General features: G+C 37.0%; 1 protein-coding gene across 4 annotated transcripts in view; it reads left to right on the top strand.

Annotated features, from left to right (window-relative positions):
- The window catches only part of LOC134577508 (potassium voltage-gated channel subfamily C member 1-like), a 120,268-nt gene extending 95,101 nt beyond the window's left edge, over nt 1–25,167 (top strand). The window contains exon 4 of one of the 4 annotated variants that reach the window (XM_063436274.1): nt 23,278–25,167. In XM_063436274.1, the coding sequence (XP_063292344.1) occupies nt 23,278–23,342 (65 nt within the window). In that variant the 3' untranslated portion in view covers nt 23,343–25,167. Of the gene's footprint in view, nt 1–21,810; nt 22,081–23,277 lie in introns of those variants that run through there. The other 3 variants (XM_063436273.1, XM_063436271.1, XM_063436272.1) reach the window with 3 other exon arrangements.
- The last annotated feature ends 340 nt before the right edge of the window (nt 25,168–25,507 follow it).

The raw sequence follows: 25,507 nt of genomic DNA, 5'->3' as shown, positions 1-25,507 counted from the left end.
CAAATATGCCAAACAAAATCAACAACGCCCCTGTTAATTACATTTCCCCATTAGAAGCCCATCCATAGTGACAAAAAAGGAACCAGAACCAATGTAAATTGAGCATTTTTCCTTTGTATTTCAATTGACCAGAGGAGAAATAATCCTGGAAAATTTGACTTAAAGGGATAATATATTCACCAAAACAGCTTTAACCACATACAGGAGGCTCCTGCAGGATCAAGCAAGCTATTAACAGAGCGGGAGATGAGATATTTTAAATTAAACAGAAACATAGAAACATAGAAACATAGAATGTGACGGCAGATAAGAACCATTCGGCCCATCTAGTCTGCCCAGTTTTCTAAATACTTTCATTAGTCCCTGGCCTTATCTTATAGTTAGGATAGCCTTATGCCTATCCCACGCATGCTTAAACTCCTTTACTGTGTTAACCTCTACCACTTCAGCTGGAAGGCTATTCCATGCATCCACTACCCTCTCAGTAAAGTAATACTTCCTGATATTATTTTTAAACCTTTGTCCCTCTAATTTAAGACTATGCCCTCTTGTTGTGGTAGTTTTTCTTCTTTTAAATATAGTCTCCTCCTTTACTGTGTTGATTCCCTTTATGTATTTGAATGTTTCTATCATATCCCCCCTGTCTCGTCTTTCCTCCATGCTATACATGTTAAGATCCTTTAACCTTTCCTGGTAAGTTTTATCCTGCAATCCATGAACCAGTTTAGTAGCCCTTCTTTGAACTCTCTCTAAGGTATCAATATCCTTCTGAAGATAGGGTCTCCAGTACTGTGTACAGTACTCCAAGTGAGGTCTCACCAGTGTTCTGTACAATGGCATGAGCACTTCCCTCTTTCTACTGCTAATACCTCTCCCTATACAACCAAGCATTCTGCTAGCATTTCCTGCTGCTCTATTACATTGTCTGCCTACCTTTAAGTCATCAGAAATAATCACCCCTAAATCCCTTTCCTCAGATGTTGAGGTTAGGACTCTATCAAATATTCTGTACTCTGCCCTTGGGTTTTTACGTCCAAGATGCATTATCTTGCACTTATCCACATTAAATGTCAGTTGCCACAACTCTGACCATTTTTCTAGTCTACCTAAATCATTTTCCATTTGGCTTATCCCTCCTGGAACATCAACCCTGTTACATATCTTAGTATCATCCGCAAAAAGACACACCTTACCATCAAGACCTTCTGCAATATCACTAATAAAAATATTAAAGAGAATGGGTCCAAGTACAGATCCCTGAGGTACCCCACTGGTGACAAGCCCAAGCTTCGAATATACTCCATTGACTACAACCCTCTGTTGCCTGTCACTCAGCCACTGCCTTACCCATTCAACAATATTGGAATCCAAACTCAAAGATTGTAGTTTGTTGATAAGCCTTCTATGTGCAACAGTGTCAAAAGCCTTACTGAAATCGAGGTAAGCAATGTCTACTGCACCACCCTGATCTATAATTTTAGTTACCCAATCAAAAAAATCAATAAGATTAGTTTGGCATGATCTCCCTGAAGTAAACCCATGTTGTCTCTGATCTTGAAATCCATGTGTTTTTAGATGTTCAACAATCCTATCCTTTAACATGGTTTCCATCACTTTCCCCACTACTGAAGTTAGGCTTACTGGCCTATAGTTGCCCGACTCCTCCCTATTACCTTTCTTGTGAATGGGCACAACATTCGCTAACTTCCAATCTTCTGGGACTACTCCTGTTATCAATGATTGGTTAAATAAATCTGTTAATGGTTTTGCTAGTACACCACTAAGCTCTTTTAATAGCTTTGGGTGTATTCCATCAGGTCCCATTGACTTATTTGTCTTTACTTTTGACAGTTGAAATAGAACCTCTTCCTCTGTAAACTCACGTGTAATAAATGACTCATTTATCCTTTTTCTTAACTGAGGTCCCTTTCCTTCATTTTCATCTGTAAATACCGAACAAAAATATTCATTGAGGCAGTCAGCTAGACCTTTATCCTCATCTACATACCTTCCTTCTTTTGTTTTTAATCTAACTAATCCTTGTTTTACTTTTCTTTTCTCATTTATGTATCTAAAAAAGGTTTTGTCCCCCTTTTTTACTGACTGTGCTATTTTCTCTTCTGTGTGTGATTTGGAAGCTCTTATAACTTGCTTAGCCTCTTTCTGCCTAATCTTATAGGTCATTCTGTCTTCCTCACTCTGGGTTTTTTTATAATTACTAAATGCTAACTTTTTGTTTTTTACTATTTTGGCTACATCTGTGGAGTACCACAGTGGTTTCTTGAATTTTTTGCTTTTACTGACAAGCCTAATGCAATTTTCTGTTGCCTTCAGTAGTGCAACTTTTAAATAATCCCATTTCTTTTGGACTCCATTTAAATTGCTCCAGTCTGATAATGACTCCTTTACACATATTCTAATTTTGGAAAAGTCTGTTTTTCTAAAGTCTAAAACTTTTGTTTTTGTGTGGTGTGACTCAGTCACTGTTCTTATATTAAACCACACTGACTGATGATCACTGGATCCTAAACTTTCACCTACAGTAATATCTGATACCAAATCTCCATTTGTTAACACTAAATCTAGTATGGCCTCTTTACGAGTTGGCTCCTCAACGACTTGTTTTAGAGACAATCCCAGTAGGGAGTTTAGAATATGTGTGCTCCTGGCACATGTAGCTATTTTTGTTTTCCAATTTATATCAGGAAGATTAAAGTCACCCATGATGATAACTTCCCCCTTCATTGTCATTTTAGCTATTTCTTCAACTAGTAGATTATCTAACTCTTCAATTTGTCCTGGGGGCCTATAAATCACACCTACACGAGTTACTGTGTGATTACCAAATTCTAACGTAACCCAAACTGACTCTATGTTCGCCTCACTAACCTTTATTAGGCTAGATTTTATGCTATTCTTTACATACAGGGCCACCCCTCCCCCTTTCTTGCCTTCCCTGTCTTTTCTATATAAAGAGTACCCTGGTATTGCTATGTCCCAGTCATTTTTCTCATTATACCATGTCTCAGTAACAGCGACTAAATCTACACTATCAGTTGCCATTATTGCCACAAGTTCATGGATCTTATTCCCTAAACTGCGAGCATTTGTAGACATGACTCTAAGCTTATCATTTTTTAACACACTTGCTACAGGCACCTTCTGTCCTTGTTTTGGGGGACAATTGGATTGATGTTTTATCACCCTTTTGCCCCCCCCTCCTAGTTTAAATACATCCTAGCAAAACCTCTGAACTGCTCACTGAGAACATTTGTTCCCTTTTGAGAAAGATGCAAACCATCTTTTTTGTACAGTTTATTTCCATTCCAAACAGAGCTACCATGAGCAATAAAGCCAAATCCTTGCTCCCGACACCATTCACCAAGCCACAAGTTAAAGTCCCTAATACGCATCCGCCTGTCATTCTGAGTGTTATGCACAGGCAGAACTTCAGAGAATGACAATGTGGAAGCAACCTGCCGTATATCATTGGCAAAAACACTAAAAACTTCCTTAACCTCTGAAACCTCATTGCAAGCCAAGTCATTTGTCCCTAAATGGACAAGTACATCCAATTCCCCTTCCTGCTTTGCTTGCTTAACAATATTACCGATACGTCTCCTGTCTCTGTGAGCAGTAGCTCCGGGAAGACACCTCACAAGACCACCATTGTCCATCTCCACACCTCTTATGATGGAATCCCCCACCAACAACTGCTTTCTATTAGGCCTCACCAAGCCTCTCTGCACAACACCACTAGCCTCAGTGCCTCTCTGCACAACACCACTAGCCTCAGTGCCTCTCTTCACAACACCACTAGCCTCAGTGCCTCTCTTCACAACACCACTAGCCTCAGTGCCTCTCTGCACAACACCACTAGCCTCAGTGCCTCTCTGCACAACACCACTAGCCTCAGTGCCTCTCTGCACAACACCACTAGCCTCAGTGCCTCTCTGCACAACACCACTAGCCTCAGTGCCTCTCTGCACAACACCACTAGCCTCAGTGCCTCTCTGCACAACACCACTAGCCTCAGTGCCTCTCTGCACAACACCACTAGCCTCAGTGCCTCTCTGCACAACACCACTAGCCTCAGTGCCTCTCTGCACAACACCACTAGCCTCAGTGCCTCTCTGCACAACACCACTAGCCTCAGTGCCTCTCTGCACAACACCACTAGCCTCAGTGCCTCTCTGCACAACACCACTAGCCTCAGTGCCTCTCTGCACAACACCACTAGCCTCAGTGCCTCTCTCCACGACACCACTAGCCTCTGAAAGTGCAGAAAATGAATTATGTAGAGCAACAGACTGTGCAATATGCCTTTTATCCACAACTCCAAGTCTACCAGATCCTACAGTAATCCATCTGCCATTCCTAGTATGTCTCTGCGGCAGTGGCTTTGCAGCAGTTCCAGCCTGAGTTTGTTTACCAGATAATTTACAAATCTCAGACTTCAAAAATACAATCTCCTGCCGCAAAATAGAGAACTGTCTACAGATTAGACAACAACCAAACCTCCAAAAAGTGGAACGTGAAACAAATGCAAAGCAACTATTACACTGAACTAAGTCTGCCATTCCAATGAGGTGAATAATTTAAATCAAACAAACCTTAACTTTTTATTTATCCTCCTGGATACCTCAGATTACCTCCAGTTTATCTCCAGAATATCTCCAACCACACACACACTTAGAAGCAACACTCTCCAGAATATCTCCAACCACACACACACTTAGAAGCAACACTCTCCAGAATATCTCCAACCACACACACACTTAGAAGCAACACTTAGATGAAGCAACCAAGCTCTATTAGCCAAGCTAATGACAACTACCCTTATATACTCCTAAAATCACCTCCCACTAGGAATGTTTAACACCTGGGTAGGCCTCTGCTTATTAGCAAACAATAGCTAATTTAAATAGCAATCAATAGCAAGTAGCTACCTAATCCAATCAAATGCCTTATAATTACCAACAGGAAATCAAACCTTGTGCAGTCAGTAACCTTTTCCTACAGATGAATCTTACCTGTAACAGTAAAAAAGAACTCTTAGCACAGCTCTTAGACAGTTGAAGCTTCTGTAAAACTCTCCAGAATATCTCCAACCACACACACACTTAGAAGCAACACTTAGATGAAGCAACCAAGCTCTATTAGCCAAGCTAATGACAACTACCCTTATATACTCCTAAAATCCCCTCCCACTAGGAATGTTTAACACCTGGGTAGGCCTCTGCTTATTAGCAAACAATAGCTAATTTAAATAGCAATCAATAGCAAGTAGCTACCTAATCCAATCAAATGCCTTATAATTACCAACAGGAAATCAAACCTTGTGCAGTCAGTAACCTTTTCCTACAGATGAATCTTACCTGTAACAGTAAAAAAGAACTCTTAGCACAGCTCTTAGACAGTTGAAGCTTCTGTAAAACTCTCCAGAATATCTCCAACCACACACACACTTAGAAGCAACACTTAGATGAAGCAACCAAGCTCTATTAGCCAAGCTAATGACAACTACCCTTATATACTCCTAAAATCACCTCCCACTAGGAATGTTTAACACCTGGGTAGGCCTCTGCTTATTAGCAAACAATAGCTAATTTAAATAGCAATCAATAGCAAGTAGCTACCTAATCCAATCAAATGCCTTATAATTACCAACAGGAAATCAAACCTTGTGCAGTCAGTAACCTTTTCCTACAGATGAATCTTACCTGTAACAGTAAAAAAGAACTCTTAGCACAGCTCTTAGACAGTTGAAGCTTCTGTAAAACTCTCCAGAATATCTCCAACCACACACACACTTAGAAGCAACACTTAGATGAAGCAACCAAGCTCTATTAGCCAAGCTAATGACAACTACCCTTATATACTCCTAAAATCCCCTCCCACTAGGAATGTTTAACACCTGGGTAGGCCTCTGCTTATTAGCAAACAATAGCTAATTTAAATAGCAATCAATAGCAAGTAGCTACCTAATCCAATCAAATGCCTTATAATTACCAACAGGAAATCAAACCTTGTGCAGTCAGTAACCTTTTCCTACAGATGAATCTTACCTGTAACAGTAAAAAAGAACTCTTAGCACAGCTCTTAGACAGTTGAAGCTTCTGTAAAACTCTCCAGAATATCTCCAACCACACACACACTTAGAAGCAACACTTAGATGAAGCAACCAAGCTCTATTAGCCAAGCTAATGACAACTACCCTTATATACTCCTAAAATCACCTCCCACTAGGAATGTTTAACACCTGGGTAGGCCTCTGCTTATTAGCAAACAATAGCTAATTTAAATAGCAATCAATAGCAAGTAGCTACCTAATCCAATCAAATGCCTTATAATTACCAACAGGAAATCAAACCTTGTGCAGTCAGTAACCTTTTCCTACAGATGAATCTTACCTGTAACAGTAAAAAAGAACTCTTAGCACAGCTCTTAGACAGTTGAAGCTTCTGTAAAACTCTCCAGAATATCTCCAACCACACACACACTTAGAAGCAACACTTAGATGAAGCAACCAAGCTCTATTAGCCAAGCTAATGACAACTACCCTTATATACTCCTAAAATCACCTCCCACTAGGAATGTTTAACACCTGGGTAGGCCTCTGCTTATTAGCAAACAATAGCTAATTTAAATAGCAATCAATAGCAAGTAGCTACCTAATCCAATCAAATGCCTTATAATTACCAACAGGAAATCAAACCTTGTGCAGTCAGTAACCTTTTCCTACAGATGAATCTTACCAACAGGAAATCAAACCTTGTGCAGTCAGTAACCTTTTCCTACAGATGAATCTTACCTGTAACAGTAAAAAAGAACTCTTAGCACAGCTCTTAGACAGTTGAAGCTTCTGTAAAACTCTCCAGAATATCTCCAACCACACACACACTTAGAAGCAACACTTAGATGAAGCAACCAGAAAAAAAACCAACAGAATGTGCAATAAAGGAAGAATAAACATTAGATTACTCTTTACAGGAAGTGTTTAGGAAAGCTGTGTAAGTCACATGCAGGCAGGTGTGACCAGGGCTGGATAAACAAAGTAATTCAACCCCTGAATGGCAGAGAATTGAATAGTGAGATTGCAGGTCGATGACGTATACATCAAAATTGCTTTATTAAGCTAAAATTGTATTGGTCACTATAGTGTCCCTTTAAAATATTTCTATTATAAATTAAAGGTTAAATTCCCAAAAGATATGTGATTACATTAAATTTAGACAATGATGATATATGACTACTTTATTAGTACACAAAAGTGTTGTATGAATTAAATATTTAATTTACACAACCTTATTTAAAAAAAATGTAAATGTTTATATTACTAGACTTTCTTCATTTTATTGAGGTCAACCAGTTTTCAGTATATTTACTTGCACTATGGTTGTTCAAATGTTTCACCTGGGTGCAGGCACTTTATTTGCCAAAGCAAATAAACAAATGGTTAATCACAATCACAAATATAATTATATGAAATATATCTCACTTTAACTCAATAAAAAATATAACAAAAGTTGTTAATGTAATTTAGAGCATTTTTTCACTATTACATTTATACAAAATTTTAAAAAGCCTTATACATAAATATACTACTTATTTGTATTCACAGATATTTGTGTTTATGAGTATTCAACTTAAACTCAATTGCAGGGTTTAATAACAGAAAGTCAATAGAGAATCTAACTCTACTCATTGTAATAGAAATTCAAAAGAAATTATAGCATACTTTTATTTTGGTAAATAATGGCAGTATTAAACAATCATATGTAGAAAAATAAAAAAATAAGTAAGCATAAATAAAACGATTAGACTTATTTTAAAAAAGGTACAATATACCTCTTTATCTTTGAATTACCCAATTAAAAAATATATTATATTTACAATATAATGTAACGTATAATTCATCTTCCACATGAAAGGTGTTTTAACAAGTCTTCTAATTAGCACAAATAAATGCAAAAAACTATTTCCTGCCAAATATAGATTAGCTGTAATTTTCCTCAATAAAAAAGGAGGAAAAAAAACTAAAAGCTATTATTCCATTTTAATTGCATATTTATTTGCTTGTGTTTTTCAAATAAGTTTGCACCTTTATGCTTTCATAACTTGCTTCCTACAATGCAGGAGTCATGATTTGGTTATATTTAAATACCGTCTAGAACTATTAATTATGTGTGTGAATTATATATATTCATTATACAGTTTATCTCTTTTATCAACATTGTCATTACATTAACCTAGATTCTAATGTGTAATGCACAATGTAAATTTGTCTTTATAAAACATTAATATAGCGCTTAAGCAGTATTAAAAAAGAGAGAGGTAGGAGGAAGCATGACATTTTTTCAAATTATTTTAAATTGTTTTCAATAAATAATAAATAGTTTTGATGGGTTTAGCAGTTAGTAGATTAGACAATGTTTATTTCATGTTTATCCAACCAATCTACAAATAATGTAAATGTATATTTGTCACTATCAATATAGCTTTATACGTAACCAATTGACAATCCATGGGTTTTGGGTCAATGAGCTTATCCTCAAACTTTAATAACAGCTATTCATTGTGGACTCCTTTGGCCTTAAAATGAGAGAGAATAGACAGACATCTCATTCTTTAACACACACCCAGTTACACACAGAGTGTAGGGATGAGATGAGGCATTCTTAGGCTCCAGCGTTTGGTAGGAGATCGTGAACCCACCAGTACATTTTATTTCGCAACCTTCTCACAGTCACACATAATGCAGGGAAGGTTAGGTAGAAAGATTTCTGAGAATCGTTGCTAGATTTTAACTCATGTATTTATTCAATCTTTCATGTAATTATGTATTAAAGGGACATTACAGGCACCCAGACCACTTCAGCTCATCAAAGTTGTCTGGGTGCAGTGTCTCTTTTACACTTAGTTCTGCAAAAACATGTTAAACATTGCAGTTCCAGAGAAAATGCAATGTTTACATTGCAGCACTAAGTCTACCCCCAGTGGCTGTCTACCAGACAGCCACTAGGGGCACTTCATGGATTGAAACAGACATGTGGTCCAGTATCTGACACTGGGCGTCCTCACGCTCTGCACGAGGACCTTGAGCATCAGATTTAAGGTAAGTAAATAAAGTGTTTAAGTGTTTAGGAGGGGAGTGCGAAGGAGGGGGAAGGCATAGAAAGCGATAGGGCCAGGAATACAGCTTTGTATTCCCGACACTACAGTTTCGCTACTTTTTTTTAGCAATCACCTGCTACTCATTATCTTGGCTGTTGCTACTGTTAGCAAATGGGAGTTACTAGCTGCTGCTAATGAATGGCAGTCACTAAGTACCAATGAATGGCTCCCATTATTCTCCATGAGAGTCACTAACCACTACTTGACAACTCTTTTCTACTCTTGACTGGTTGCCACTAACCGGTAAAGAGTATACATTCGATTGAAAGAAAAAGTCTTCTTCTAACCTTGTCGCTACTTTTTCCAACTACTTTTTTTTAAATTGGGGCCTTCGAATTGTATTTCTAGATTGCTGGTTGCAGAGAATCAAGTAGAAAAAAAAAAAAAAAAATATATATATATATATATACAATTGCCAGTTAAAAGAAAGGAAAGGGTAACCTACATATGTCTCTTGCTCAATGCTCTGTAAATTCTAAGTGGTCTCTGTATATATCACTCAGGAATTTGTTAGAGCGATGGAAGGGTGCCTGAGGACAAAGGGGAGGGGGAGACAAAGAGTGGCACAAAGTGTTGTGTGCGTAGCTGTGTGCATGTGTATGTATGTGTGCGTCTGTTTAATGCAGAAACATGTATATAAAAGGACAATATGAATATACATGGAGCAATTTGTCTGGGATTATATAGGAGCAATGTGAAAGGATTATTGGAATATGTAGGAAACATTTTAATTTTACATATTCAGAAACATTGTTTTATTACAATGCTTGTTATGTTTATCTGTAATTTCATTATTCTGTAAATAATTTCCTAATTTTTTTAATTTTTCCCTGTCCAACAAAAACAAAATTGTTTTTGTTTCCATTAAATAATGTACTATCAAAGCATATTGAAATGAAAAAATACATTTAAACATTACTTTCCAGAACACCCTAAATACTCTGATTCTGAAGTTGTTTTTTGCAAACAGTTTGGTAGCGAAGGGCTTAAATAAGTAAAAATGAGTAAAACATGCACACTGACACAATTACATGGTCATTTTCACTACATATTTCCCCACAAATAATCTAATTAATGACATGATTTGGGGGTGTTTTGTTATTGCCAATTAATGTTCAACAAATTGATTTTTCTATGTGTTTCATGCTATTCTGAACAATTGTCAAAACAAATTTGACACAAACTTCAGAAACATGTGCGACATTACACTATATAACAATGAATGGCTGACAATATTTACACATATCAGAGAGTCTTCAAAAATATGTATTTTCATTACCTACTACCTACATCTCTAGGAGTTTAGAGCAGCTGGGGAGTCTACAAAAATCATTAAAGGACCACTATAGTGCCAGGAAAACATACTCGTTTTCCTGGCACTATAGTGCCCTGAGGGTGCCCCCACCCTCAGGGACCCCCTCCCGCCGGCTCTGGAAAGGGGAAAAGGGGTAAAACGTACCTTTTTCCAGCGCTGGGCGGGGAGCTCTCTGCCTCTGATCCTCCTCGGTTCCGCCCCGTCGGCTGAATGCGCACGCGCGGCTGCGCGCGCATTCAGCTGGTCGCATAGGAAAGCATTTACAATGCTTTCCTGTGGATGCTTGCGTGCTCTCACTGTGATTTTCACAGTGAGAATCACGCAAGCGCCTCTAGCGGCTGTCAATGAGACAGCCACTAGAGGATTTGGGGGAAAGCTTAACCCATTAATAAACATAGCAGTTTCTCTGAAACTGCTATGTTTATAAAAAAAATGGGTTAACCCTAGCTGGACCTGGCACCCAGACCACTTAATTAAGCTGAAGTGGTCTGGGTGCCTAGAGTGGTCCTTTAAGGTACACTCCAGACTGAAAGTGACCCACATTTTTAAAAGCATGACAGACAGGGTTATTCACCAAAGCGAAAATTTCAAAGTAAATTCTAAGTGAATATCAAATTTAAGGCCAGAGTAGCTGACCTTAAAGTATAGCTGAATTTTTCCAGTTTAGCTAATTTGGTCTTAAATTTTAAATTCACTTTGAATTGAAGGTTATCTAATAAAATAAAAAGATAATCGCATTTAAAGTTACTGCTTTTTGTGCAAGTCCTCAGACATTACATTAAAAGCCTGGCTCTTCCGACAACAGGACCCAGCTTGGCCATTGAGCAGCCTCGCGTTCTGGTCTATGGAGTCTGAACTGTTTGACATGTTCAACCAGGTGCCACAAGGGTTAAACTGCATATTCAGCACAAACTGTTTAACTCTTCTTGCAGAGATTAGAAATGTGACAGTCACTAGCACAGCCTCAAAGATAACTTTCATCTATGTTGTTTTCATGCATAAATCCTACACTGCATGTGGGTCTGCACTTTGTGTAAGGAAGCTGCATTTCACAGCTCTCTGTGCATATTTCAGAGTTCTCTGTGCACAGCATAGTTCTGCTTATGATAGGGATTTCTGGCACTTGTAGTTCAGTTATTAATTTTCTTCATTGGAACACTGTTAGCTGAATTACAACACCCAGAATCCTTGTCTGTGCTTGTTGATGACAGGACTGATAATAGTAAGTGTCTTATTGGAGAAACACTAGAGGTCAGAAGTTGGATGTGCTTACGGAGCTGTGACACAATGTACCCTGGTACAGTAACCAGCAAGAGAGAAGCATTTTAGAATGGGGTTGTATGGTAGAGAAAGTAAGGTTAAAGGAACACTTCAAGCACCATAACCACTACAGGCTGGTGGGTATACAAAAAAATGGGTATATAGAAAACTTTGGGTATATCAAATGTTAGCTGGAACGTGAGTTCTAAGAGTATGTTGGAAAAGGAAGGACGTATATAAGAGAATGTTGGTAGTGGTAACAGATAGAAAATAATTTTGGTTGGGAGTTGGTATATGCGAGATATCAAATCGGTGCATATGTATGATGACTGTGAAGAGAGATAGAGGAGATTGTGTGTCTAAGAATGTATATATTTATAAAACGTGTTAACTACATCCCACCAGTTATCATTAGTTAAATGTATCCAATCTCTGCTGTTTGGACAATAGATTGTTTAAACTGAGTGTGCACAAGATCCCAATAGAGTAATGGAATGGAAATAAATGGAATCTGTGGAGGGTGTTAAATGAAAGACTCAGAGCACACATATGAACACTCATCAACTATGCCTGATGCATATCTCTATTAAAAAAAACGATATTTTGTTGCACTTTTGACTGTTGAAAACTACCTAAATGTCGATAGACCAGTTTGTAGACTGATTAATGCAAATAGCCCTCCATCCAAAAGTAACTGGAAACTCAAATACTTCTGTTTGAGCAGTGAACTGGTATTCATTGCTAAAACAGCCTTAAAGGAACAGTATAGTGTTAGGAATACCAAGCAGTACTCCTAACACTATAGAAACAGATTGTCCCCACTCCCTCCCTTGCTCCCCCCTCCCCTCCGGTGATGGAAAGGGTCCAAAAAAACATTTTTCACCTACCTGATTCCAGCACTGATGTCCCTCGGCACTGGGTTGGGCTCCTTCTCCGACAGATGATGAAGTAACCTAATGCGCATTAGGCCTTCCCCATAGGAAAGAACTGACTCAATGCTTTCTTGTGGGTTTTTTCAACATATTCCATGAAGCTATAGGAAGTCCCTCTCATGGCTGTCTGGTAGTCAGTCACTAGAGGCAGTCTTAACATTGCAGTTTCTCAGAATTGGTTAAGGAAACAGGGACACTGCACCAAGTCCGCTTTAATGAGATGCAGTGGTCCGGGTGCCTTAATACTTGAAATCTTCTGGGGTGAAAAGGTGATATAAGCACCGTGACAGGTAATTATATATTCTTAAACTATTAATCGTAGAGAAATTAAGAAAAAAAATAAACCCATAGTATATTCATGCCATAAAATACACTCAGGGACTCAGGTGATATCAACCATTAAAGGATCATAGGGTCAATCACACAGTGAAGCAGGACTCAGTCTAATGCAATGGGACATGGTATGTTACAAGGACATATAAAAGGACGTCAGCAGGGAGACATAAACAGTGGTTTGTAATTCTGAATAAAAGATGTCCATAGAACAGGAACAACAACAAAAAAACATACAGAACATCAAAGCCGAGGAAAAGGTTGGTCTGCGTGCAGGGAGAACAGATTCTGTCTGCCCTATCAGCACATGAACCAACACAAATCATGGAAACTGTAGCAAAAATATTTATTAAGTAGTATGTGCACTACTACCTCTGTCTATTGTAAAATGTGACCTCTGAAAGCTACAGTCTTTGATCCAGTGGTTAAATGCCTCCTCTAGTTTTGTAGGTTTTAAAGTTGTTGCTTGACTTAGTTATGTCGCCTGACGGCCATGTTGGATACGTTTTTATATATTCTAGCCATTAAAAGGCTGCATTATGGGCAAATTTCCATCCTTATCAAGACAGAATAATGTAATTAGCTAAAAAAAAAAAAAAAAAAAAGGATGGAGCATGTCCTTGGAGTGGGGCTTCACTACCCACTTTATTGTAGGAGAACCATGAAAGCCAACGTTTCTTCAGATCAAGTAGATGAGAGGTCTTTTTCTTACTTTCAGATACAGTTCATCATGCTCTCAGCCAACAGGTGACTTTAAAATATCGTAGATGCATATAGAATCCTAGCAGAATAAGTTAGAAAGCAAGTGGTAGCCGGGGGGAGGTAATGTCAGGTCAGGGTATGAGAAACAGTTGGATCAGAGTTGGATAACTAGAGTCGAAAATGCATTGCAAATTATTGCTTTAGAATCAGGACGTCATTGGCTATGTGGGAGGTTTGCAGTCAAGGTCGGTGAACCAGACAGTGATTTAGTAATAATATCTGTTACAGCAGATCAGAAGTAGTTCTTCTAGATCGCAAAGTTTATAAAGTTGCCTTATTATGTTATAAAGATAGTAATTGTTTTCTGGGAACAGAAATGGCTGTCATATTAAAGAATATAGCATTTCATCAATACTGTATATAACAATTTTTATTATGAGTGTAGAATGATTAAGTCAAACAACTAGCCTTTCAGTAGCCTGAAAACAAAACATGGATATCAATGATGATCAGGCAAAGTGAACTATTTGTTAGAATTCACCTTTTGTATTCATTTAACAGGGTTTTACTCTAAAGCGTATGGTTCTATGCAATATGTGACCCATCCTGGTGGACAACAACCATCAAGAATTTACCATATGTAATCTTTCAAAACATAAATTGAACGAGCTGGGAGAAACCAATCAGTTTGTGTTTAGTTACTGTCATCAGCTGAAAGTAACTGAAATCTCCAGTCACCACTTATAGAAAATATATGTCATTATTGCCATTGTTAAAACAAATCATGGTAAGACTACAGGCCACTAGTCTCCAAGCCACAGATAATCTGTACCACTGTCCAGACTGTGAGATTCAATGTATGTAAGTGGAAATCTATCAGTGTGTGAGTAAATGTGTCTGTGTCTCTTAGAGTATGTATATGTATGAGTAACTGTGTGTTGAGTGTGTGCAAACAGGTTGTTTATCTGCTGATTTAATTTCTCTATTATCTCAATTTGACATTCACTGAGCGAAATGGAAAACCAACTACTACAGTACTTAAGTCTCCATGACAAATGGGACATGAGGTACTTTTTATTTAAATGAAAATTATATCGGATACTTTATTAAGGACATTTTAGTAAAATGCAAGCAAATATAAACCACCAGTTCATGGGTGACTTTTTATAAACACTTCTTGAGTCTCCCATTGTCTTTGTGGCTGGTAAACAGTGGTGTAGTGGAGGTCCCATTATCTACTTACTTCAGTTGAGCCCAGAGACCTCAACGGAAGGGAGTCAAGAGTGTTAAAAACTTGATGTATCTGATGTCTGTGTTTGCACCAGCAAGGATCATTTCAAAGTTAGCATTCCTTTGTGGTCTATCGTGGGAAGTGTGTTTAGAGTGAGTGTACTGCAAGACCTCACTTTGTATGGCCACACCTCCAACACCGAGAGAGCCCTGAACGTCGCCTGTGCCTGCTGGTCAATAGATAACCAAAGAGAGGCCCTCAATTCCATTAGTAAGGTGGTGGAACAAGGATATGATGTTCCAAGAAGCCCAGGAGATAGAACTAACCATGATTCAGCAAACCACCATACTACCACTCTGTAACATCCATTGAACCTGTGCATTGCTCACATGTAAATTTGGTTGATTTGCATTTTTAAGGAGAGATATGGGGTCCTTCCGATTTAAATGGACCTAATGCTGCATGCTAAGGTAGTAAGACAGCCTATCCATGGCTTGCTTGATGCATTTTATTAACTTGATTTGTATAACCCTTTGATTGCCAAAACGTGTAAGGTTTTGCGATACAATGCTTTGCACAATTCTCTGGTACTTAAAGAGTTAAGAGGGGGTCGCTGACCAAAGCATATTTTTTTTCCCTTGCCACTTGTGATATGCCCCACCTACCCCCAGGGATTTAGGGGCATTTTCCACTGCTTTGGTGTGATAACCATAACATGTAAGTATCAGATTTCTTAGCTTTGCGTGTGTGTGTCTGTGTGTGTGTATATATTTATATGTATGTACTACGCATACACATACACACGCAGAACTGCAAACAATATGGATGCCATAGCATTTTAACTGAATTATACAAGGTGGAAATTCTGGGCTACTAATTGAAGCTTTAAGCTATAAAAGTAAAGAGATGTCATGCAAATCACAAAATTGCAGTACTGACCAAATAAAAACCAAAACTGAGGACCTTGAAACTAATTAATTGGAGATAGATTTCAATCAATTCTTTACAACTGTTATTAGTATTCAAGCCGTCAATGAACTTGTATAAATCTCTATCAAGTCTTTCATTGTATGTCCTCTTGTCTGAGAAGAACTGGACTCTAAGAAAAGCGGACAACTTGCAGACTTGGCTACCTTAAAACTGATTTGCATGAATCTGTCTTTTGTAAATTTACAATTCTTTGGCTGCTCAGAGGCGTAACAACTTAACATATATCTACCCTAACCAAAAAAGCAATGGGATTTAGTTTCATGTTATGTATTAGAGAGCTGTATATATATATATATATATATATATATATATATATATATATAAACCTTGGTAAAAGAACAACAAAGACAAAACATAACTAGGATTGTAAAACATGAATTTTTGATAAGTAGCACAGAGAGTCGTTGAAGGAAATAAACAGTCACTTTAGTTTTTTTAATGCCAATAGCAAAAAGAGTTTCTGACAAATCTACTACAGTCCAAAGTTTAGAAATAAAATTACTTTTTAAGGCTTAAATAGTCTAAATGTCTGGTTTTAATTTCAGCATCCACTTTAATAGAGTTGAAAACGATTGGTTTATACAGTACAAATCCTACCAATCTGTGTAAAACATCTGGGGCATCTGTATAGAGTAATATTGTACCAGGTTCAACTGACTCTACATCTTCCGTAGGTCCATGGCAACTTACATACCCATCAGCAGAATTGTATCAGCAAGAGGGAGAATCCCACCTAAAAATCAAGTTAGGCACGTTTCAACACCATGAAAGCCTGACAAAAATGTATTCCCGGAGTTTACAAAAATTAAAGATCTCCGGGAATTCATACAGTCTTTCATACAGTAAAGAAAATGTTGCTGTAAATGTTTTATAGCTCAATTTAGGAATATACGGTTTGTTATATTAAAAGTAGGACTTTCTCATATGGCCATACTGTATCACTATATTATTATTCATTATCCTTCTCCATGGAACTCCAAAGGCAGGTCTCTTTAAACTGGGCATCGGAAGCCGTCACCATTTCTTAAATTCATGATATTCCTGCTTTGGACTCAGTCAATGTTTAATTTAAACATTTTCTTGTCTTCTAGCAGTGAATCAGTTAAAGGGGTATTATAGACATATGTATATGTTACGTGCCCTACCTCCCAACATTTCAAATGGACAAAGAGGGGCAATTTAATTTTAGGGGTGTAAGTGGGGGTATGGCCAGGGGCCGTGCTGCTCTGAGAAATTTTAGGTGACTTATTAACAATTTATAAAACTAAAATGTAAGTTATAACAAGAACAATGTATCTTATTTACACAGTCTGATTTTTAAACACATTTATTGTAGTTTAAAGACACATCACTAGGATTATTACTGCTGTGAAGCTCAGACACACCAATAAAGAGCTCCTGGAAAAGAGGGACATTGGGACAGAAAAGAGGGACAGATGGATTTGGGCCCGTAACTGGGACTGTCCCTCCTAAATATGGACACATGGGAGGTATGTGTAGTGTTAATGTTAGGTTACAGTAATTTAAACTCACTGGCTTCCTTTATTACTCTTTATTTTGTCTGCAAATGCAGACACTTCATTTTTTAAATGCTAGACAGGAATACAAAACATGCAATGAGCTAAGCAGGGCCATGCAGGGCTGCTCTCATTAGTTAATGAGATAAGCACAGTCCTGCTTTAGACCTGCTTAAAGGAGCACTATAGCGTTAGGAATAAAAACACGAATTCCAAAGGCTATACTGTCTCCTCACTATTTAGATTCGATCCTCCCATCTTAAATGAAAAAAATATAGGAAAAACGTTTTCTTTATTTTTTGTTTCTTCCACTCCGCCTCTCACAACGTCATCTTGGAGCCGTTGGCTGCTTGCTTCTCATCCAATCAAATGCTTCCATTGAGATGAAGTTTTCTGGGAGCCTTTTGTGCAATTTAACTTGTGAATTGACACAATAGAACACATCTGATAGGAGAAACCAGATGTATTATGAGAAATAGAGGGACCCAGATAAGCTGTCTAACCTAATTCACTTTGGCTAATTACTGTTGGAGGGATCCTGAGCACTCTTAACACCATAAACACTACAGCAGTCTGTAGTGGATATGGCGCTTGTAGTATTCCTTCAAAGGAGTTAATAACCACTACAGCTTTATGCCCTGGCACAATCCCCATTTACAAACAGTGGTATATAAACAAGTATTCTTCTTCTATGTGTGTGTATGTATGTATGTCTGAATGTATCTATGTTTGTATGTATGTATGTTAGTATGTATGTTAGTATGTATGTCTGTATGTATATGTATCTATGTATCTATGTATGTCTGTATGTATGTGGGTGTAAGTATGTGTGTGTATGTGTGTCTCTATGTGTGTGTGTGTGTGTATGTATGTCAGTATGTATGTCTGTATGACAGTATGTCTGTATAAATGTATGTCAGTTTGTCTGTCTGGACGTGCGTGTGTGTGTGTGTATGTATGTATGTCAGTATGTATGCATGCGTGTGTCTGTATGTCCTTATGCATGTGTGTCTGTATGAATGTTAGTGTGTGTCTGTGTGTCACTATGTATGTCTGTGTGTCTGTATATGTGTATATGTTTCAGTATGTGTGTGTCAGTATGCATGCCTATATGTGTGTATGTCTGTTTCATATGATTCAGGCCCCCCCGAGATTCAGAAATTGCAAATTTATTGAAACCCAAAGCTTTGGGTTTCAATAAATTAGCAATTTCTGAATCTCGGAGTCCCTGAACCATCTTTGTACTTTATGCTATTGCTATATGCTATTGGAACCTGGTGCTTGGTCCTGGTTTGGTTGCACCATGGCTCAGATTGATGGGATGAGTGCGGTTCCTTATGTTTGTTGAAAATGTTTCAGTATGTGTGTCTGTTAGTATGTATGTGTGTGTGTCAGTATGTGTGTATCTGTGTCCTTTTGTATCAGTGCGTGTGTTTGTGTCTGTGTTTTTTCCTTTGGGTGGGATTTGGAGGCAGTCCCCGGGGGCGGGCTTGGAGGCGGGCCCCTGGGGGCTCTGAATTTGAGGTGTGTTAGGGGCCCCAACATTTCATGCCCTGCCACACTCCTCCCCAGTTACACCTTTTTCAGTGATGTTATCAAAAATCTTTGAGAGGAGAAATAGAGCCTAATAAAGGCTTTGGTGATTACACATTTATAAAGTAGCATGCATTAACATAAAACATATCAAAAGCTAACAGCACCCATTTAAACAAGCCAGTAGGTAACAGTTTTATTCACACAATTCTCACTTCCTGCTCTTTAGAATGTTCTACCAGGACAAAATACAATTCTACCAAGATAAATTTAGTATACTGACATCAAAGTTTATTACTTTTCATTACATTTCATTAGTTTTTTTAATGACGTACATTGATTTTTTTTTTTAGGCAATTTGACATTTTAATCTGGCTGAGCTGCCATGTTGACTCTGTTATCTGACCAAATGCTGCTCAACCTAACCCACATGCTGCTGTGATTGCTCTATGTGAAAAGGCAGCGGCAGGCAAGTTAGGTTGAGCAGCAGTTGGCCAGATCACAGAGTCAAAGCCAACATGGCTGCTGAGCCAGATAACAAAAAGTGAACTTTTCTTTTAAAAAAAAAAAATCAATATACATAATTTAAAAAATATATATATATATATGAGTAAATAAAAATATAAGTTTCATTACATGCAACAAACGTTTAAAAAAAAAATTTAAATTAAAAATGTAAAAATTTGCCTAAAAACACATCATTTTAATTATCTGTCAGTCACGAAAATTGTGATACTTATATTCCCTTTGGATTTGTGAAAGTGGCAAAATTCTAAGTAACATAGAATACCACCATGTGTAGCTTAGTTTTAGTCTAGCTGTGGATTCAATCTAAAGGAATACTCCAAGCACCATAACACAGCGTGCTATTATGGTGCCAAAAGTGCCCTGACACCTCCTCCTACCCCCATTGTCAGTATTGACTTGTTACCTAAGTTCCGCCCAGCCGGGCCAATCCTTGCGAGGTGTTGACCGCCCAGGTACTCTATAGATAGGTGGGGAGTTCATGGCTAGACTTCGCCACTCAGGTAGATCCAAGTAAGAAGTCAAACAAATCTAAAATGGTTTAACGGTTTACAAGGGGGGGGGGGGGGCACTTCTGGCACCAAAACCACTACAGCATGCTGTAGTGGTTATGGTGATTGGAGTGTTCCTTTAAGTCACTGAGCACAGATATTCTTCACGGCAAACTTTGTCAGAGGGGAATGTAAAAGCATTTTGTGGTGATAAAGAAATAAAACCGACGGAGTAGAGGTCTGTTCTTCACTTGCGCCATTATAGTCTGTTTCCTTGCTATCTTCGCATGGCTGAAACAGTCAGTAATGCCTTCATGTAAATTGCGTTCAGATGAAATGGCACCGTAAGACGAAGAAAAATTTGATGTAAAATTTACGGAATTTGCAGGTTACATATTCTACTGCTGCAAAAAAGCTTGAATTTTAGACAATTTGTATTTAGGTTGTCTACTTACAGCCAATCAGAAATGAGCTTGAATTAAAATCTCGGCCAATGACCAGAAATTCTTCACATATAAATTAACTAGTGCAGTTTTCTCTGAAATCCATACTTTATGGACAATAAATGACTTTACACGGCTTCTCCATATATCTACAAATGTTCTCTTTTTATGTAAACTAAAATGAATGCATTATAGAAATATGGGCAACGGGAGATCCTGCAGTGAATTACAAATCATGGAATAGAGAGAAGCCCTTATAGAGAGTTATAGAACTCTTTAAAGGAACACTATAGTGTTAAGAAACTGTATTTCTAACATTAAAGGGTTCCTCTGTGCCCCCACCCCTTCTCGCGTCTCCTCCCCAGCACTTAAAAGGGAAATAACCCTTTCTTTCGCACGCCTTATTTCAATGCACTGGCTCCACCTCCTCCGATGTTTGCACCGAGGGGGAACCTAATGCACATGTGCAGCTCGCATTAAGCCTTCCCCAAAGGAAAGCTTTGCATCAATGTTTGAGGATGCTTGAGTCAAACTCTGTGAAACAGCAGGAAGCACCTCTAATGGCTGTCTGGTAGATGGCCACCAGAGACAGTCTTAGCACTGCATTGTAAACTTTGCAGGGCCAAGGTGGACAGGGACACTGCACCCAGACTGCTTCAGTGAGATGAAGTGGTCTGGATGCCTATGTTATATCCCATTATATATTTAGTATTGTTCTGAAAAAATGAGAGTGAACTGGCCTAAGTGAACCTCTAGCTATATAACATGTATATATATATATATATATATATAATGTAGATAACATGTAGATGTAAGTTTTTTTGCCATTAGATTGTGTAAATAGGTGGATACATCACACATCACTTTTAAATAAAATGCAGACTACTGTATTTAAATATATGGCCACAAAACATTTAAGAGTTGAATTTGTAACATTTGTTTCATTGGCTTTAGGCTCATTGGGCTTTCCAAAAATTATCAAATAATAATAATAATGACGAAAAAGTAGATCCCACAGATAGACAAGTCAAATATTATCAGTGAATTTAATTAGGGTTTCAATGCTTTAAACATGGCCTTTCTCTTAGTGACCTCCCAATAAAATGCACTTAGGCAGTAATTAAATGAAGAAATGAACTCTAATTTTTGGAAGTAGGCCCAAAATAGTTCAAGGTTTAAGTCTAGACACATGTATACATTGAATATAGGAAGATATATTGTAAAGCTTGTGGCGTCTCTGAGCAGCCATGTTCTTGGCTTGTATTGTATTATAAAATTATCCATGCCCCAGGGTCTGGACGGTATAAGTTGCATCTCATAATCCTTTTTTTTTCTTTTTCATTTATGTCATGGATATCAAGGTTATGAAAAATCCCGGAGCCTAAACAGCATAGCTGGCATGAGTGGGAATACGCTCAGACTGTCTCCTATCTCCACCCCATTTGGGTCACCATCTGCAGTGAGACGCCCGCGGTCTCCCATTCCCTCCATCTTATAGCATGGACTCAACCAACTGATAAGGGGAACCTTAACTAGTAATAACAAGACAATAACAGACACACATCAAAACTGGCAAATGAACACAAATAAGAGACTAACAAATTCTATTATTTTTTAAGCGGTTGACAGAAATTATAGATTATATGCAGATATATTTAAAAAAAAAATCAAGTTTGGCTTTTAAAAGAAAAAGACAACAAAAAAAATCAAAAAAAAATCAACATTTTGCACTTTGCTGACGAATATTAAAAAACAAAAAATACAAAAAAAAAAAAAGACTTCCACTTCTCCCCCTGCTGAATCGAATTGGTGTGCTCCAGGAAGAAGTTCCTCTTCGGAGTAAAGCAAACTCTTCCTGCATGGAAGCAAAAACACCAAAGGATGTTTTATTAGGGAGGAGGGTGATAAGAGGGTATCATTTTTTTTTAATTGATATAATTATTTATCGTTCTTAAAGGTTATCTTCCTGGAAAAAAAAAATTACAAAAAAAATAAAAAATCCTAAAAATTACAACAAAAAAAAAGAAAGAATGAAAACTGTTAATGAGCCTGAAAAACCTCTCTAAATATATATAGACATATATTTAACTTTATGACTCTCCAATACATAAATACTCTTTTTTTAAGTGCCCCTACTATTAATTCATCTTTTTTTCCTGTTTGATTAAACTTCCATTCTTACAGAGCTGCTTCTTGCTTCCCTCTGTCATTCGTTACCACCATTCTCAGGATTTTAAGAGCCATACCTCTGAAATGTACATGAATATATATCTATATCTATATATCTATACACACACAAAAATATATACATATATATACATATATATATATATTTTTTGTTTTAAATATTTTTTTTATTTTTTTTTTGGTTCCAAGGATACTCAAAAAAAAAAAAAAAAAAAGAAGTCGCATTGTATCCTTCCCGTTGGAAAACTTTCACAATCATATATAGAATATATATAAATACTTAATGTATATATTCTATATAGAGAATATATAGATATTTATATATTCTGCATCTCTCCATTTCCTTAAATCCTTTTGTGCATGATCTACTGTTGCAAGCAATAAAAAGTCTGCCTGAATGCATGTTCCTGAACAAGTTTAATTGAAAACTGTATATATTGTAGCTTAGCACAGTGACATTCCCATACGCTGGCTAATCATTTTGGTGCATGGCTCTTTGTATTGGTGGTTAGTCCGTGTCAGAAAGTCCACTTTTCCTCTCTCTCTCTCTCTCACCCTTTTGATCTTTTTCCTCTCACCACGTCCTCTCTCCTCTCCCCTTTTTTTTTTTTTTTTTTTTTTGTTTTCTCTTCCTCGCACAGAAAATTATAAGGAAAGTCCAGTCCTTGTCCGTTATATGCAGGCTGAAGCTGTCACTGTGAATTAATACGATTTCCACCCATAATTAAAATCTCCTTCAGACACCTTGAATTAAGAGGATTTTTTTTTTATTAACAACAAATGCAAGGTAATGAAAAATATTATAAAATAATAATAATAATATAATGAAATTGAAAATGAAACCAGGCAAGGACCAGAAAGAAAAAAAAAAAGAAAAATGCTCATATAATGAAGATTGGAATCCTTTGTAACGCCAATCAACAATCCCATAAAAATGGCATATGGATTAAAAGGAAAATGGGCAACAAAGAACAAAGGAATTTGAAATAAACTGAATTCTTCTATTTTTTAAATTGAGGTTATATACAATGGATTGCACTGGAGAGGAATATGAAGAATGTGATGATTGCTTTGACATTTTGAATGGCAGAACTCTGCCGACGATGCAATAGTGCATCTAAACTATTAACAATAAAATGGATAAAGAACTGGGAAATGATGACAAAACAAAACAAAAACAAAAGTAAACATACTATTTAAAGGTTGCATTTTCTTAGCCAGCATGTGTTTGCATGTTATACTGTAACAATGATATTTAATGTTATATGCAAAAACAAAAAAGTTATATTTTCCTTCCAGACTGCAAAATCTGAAAAAATATAAAAAATTTAGCCAGCCATTCAATGAGTACCTTAAAGACATTTATTTAAATTGGATGAATATATGTAAGAAACTTTATTTTTTAATTTTGCATCGGATGATTATTCTTAACTTGGTTCTAGGATTGTGTGGATAATTACTGTTCAAATGGAAGGAATAATTAATTGATGCATTTTCACGGATGCGTACCATGCGGTTGGGGCCTATGTTTTTTGAACTTAAGGGATGATGAATTGGTTTCAATGATTACTTTATCAATCTCGCCCTATGTTACCAAGAGGTTCAATGTACCAGGGTTTTTTTTACGGTTCAGGTTGATCTGTTTAGATCTGTGTGTTAATGAGTTATATGGCCCTTTAGGGTTATGGAAGAAGGAGAGAAAGAAATTAAGAAACTGCCATATTGTTTGTTCGTGCACAGAACTAAAAAAATGGCAGATAAAATTGATAGTTAAAAAAAAAATGGCTGATTGACAAGTTATTTGTAAAGCTTTAGAGATGGAAAAAAAGGACTTCTCACGATATCAAGACACCCATTTTCTCATTAACTAACCTCGGTAGAAAGAGCGTCCTGAAGCTCGGTAATATGTTATCTAATCCTCCACATCTCATTGGCCATGCTAACCAACTCAAGTACTATGGTACTTTTACGGTTCCATCTGGCAAAAGGGAACGCTTGGAGCTATTTTTGCATGTCTAATTCACTTACTCAAAATATTTTGATATTATCAAGGTTACATAAATTCTAAAGGCCAGTTAATGCTATGATAGCACTTAATAAAATTTAGCAATTTGTATTGAATTAACTTTACACACTGTATAAGTAAATTGAAGAGTCTTAAAGCTTTATTCAGAACATTTATTTCCCAAAAAAATGAACAAACCTTAGTGGGCAGGTTAAATTTGTATAATATTCTAAACAAAACCATACACCAGATTAAATATGTGCAATTCAAAGACTAACTTGCGTAAATGTGCCCTACCTTTTGCAAAAGTGCTTAGGTGGGAGCACTTTAAGTACAACTAAAATATGAGGGGTGGGGGGCTTGGCAAAGCAACATTTGATAAGAAGTCTAGATTTCACTGTTGCTGTAGTTTAAAATGTTACGTTATGTTAAGTTGGGTTTTATTTCTTTGTTTGTTGTTGTTTGTTTTTTTAAGTTGATGCCTACCAAAAACAGAGGTGATTTACTAAACAACGATAAATCGAGAGATTTTACAATACGTTGTTTATTTATCACTTGAAGATTTGAGTTCCAATGAAAATTTCTGATTTTTTTGTAATTTCTTCAATATTCTTAGTCTCTTTTGTTATACATTTAAAAACACATAAACCTGGCAATTAATTCTGAATTGAATTTACCAAAGCTTTATTTTATAACATAGCAATTTCCATACATTGTTGTAATTGGCAAAGCTACACATTTAACTATAAAGTAGAGCATCCCACCACCTCACTATTTACTATACCAATAAACAACTAGAAGGGCATAAACTCTATATGCCTCAGCTATTATGACTATGAGATCAGATGCACCTTCATGCCTGTCTT

This window comes from Pelobates fuscus, chromosome 11 (genome assembly GCF_036172605.1).
Source record: "Pelobates fuscus isolate aPelFus1 chromosome 11, aPelFus1.pri, whole genome shotgun sequence".
Taxonomy (NCBI): Eukaryota; Metazoa; Chordata; class Amphibia; order Anura; family Pelobatidae; genus Pelobates; species Pelobates fuscus.
This window is presented reverse-complemented; position numbering and strand designations above follow the sequence as displayed.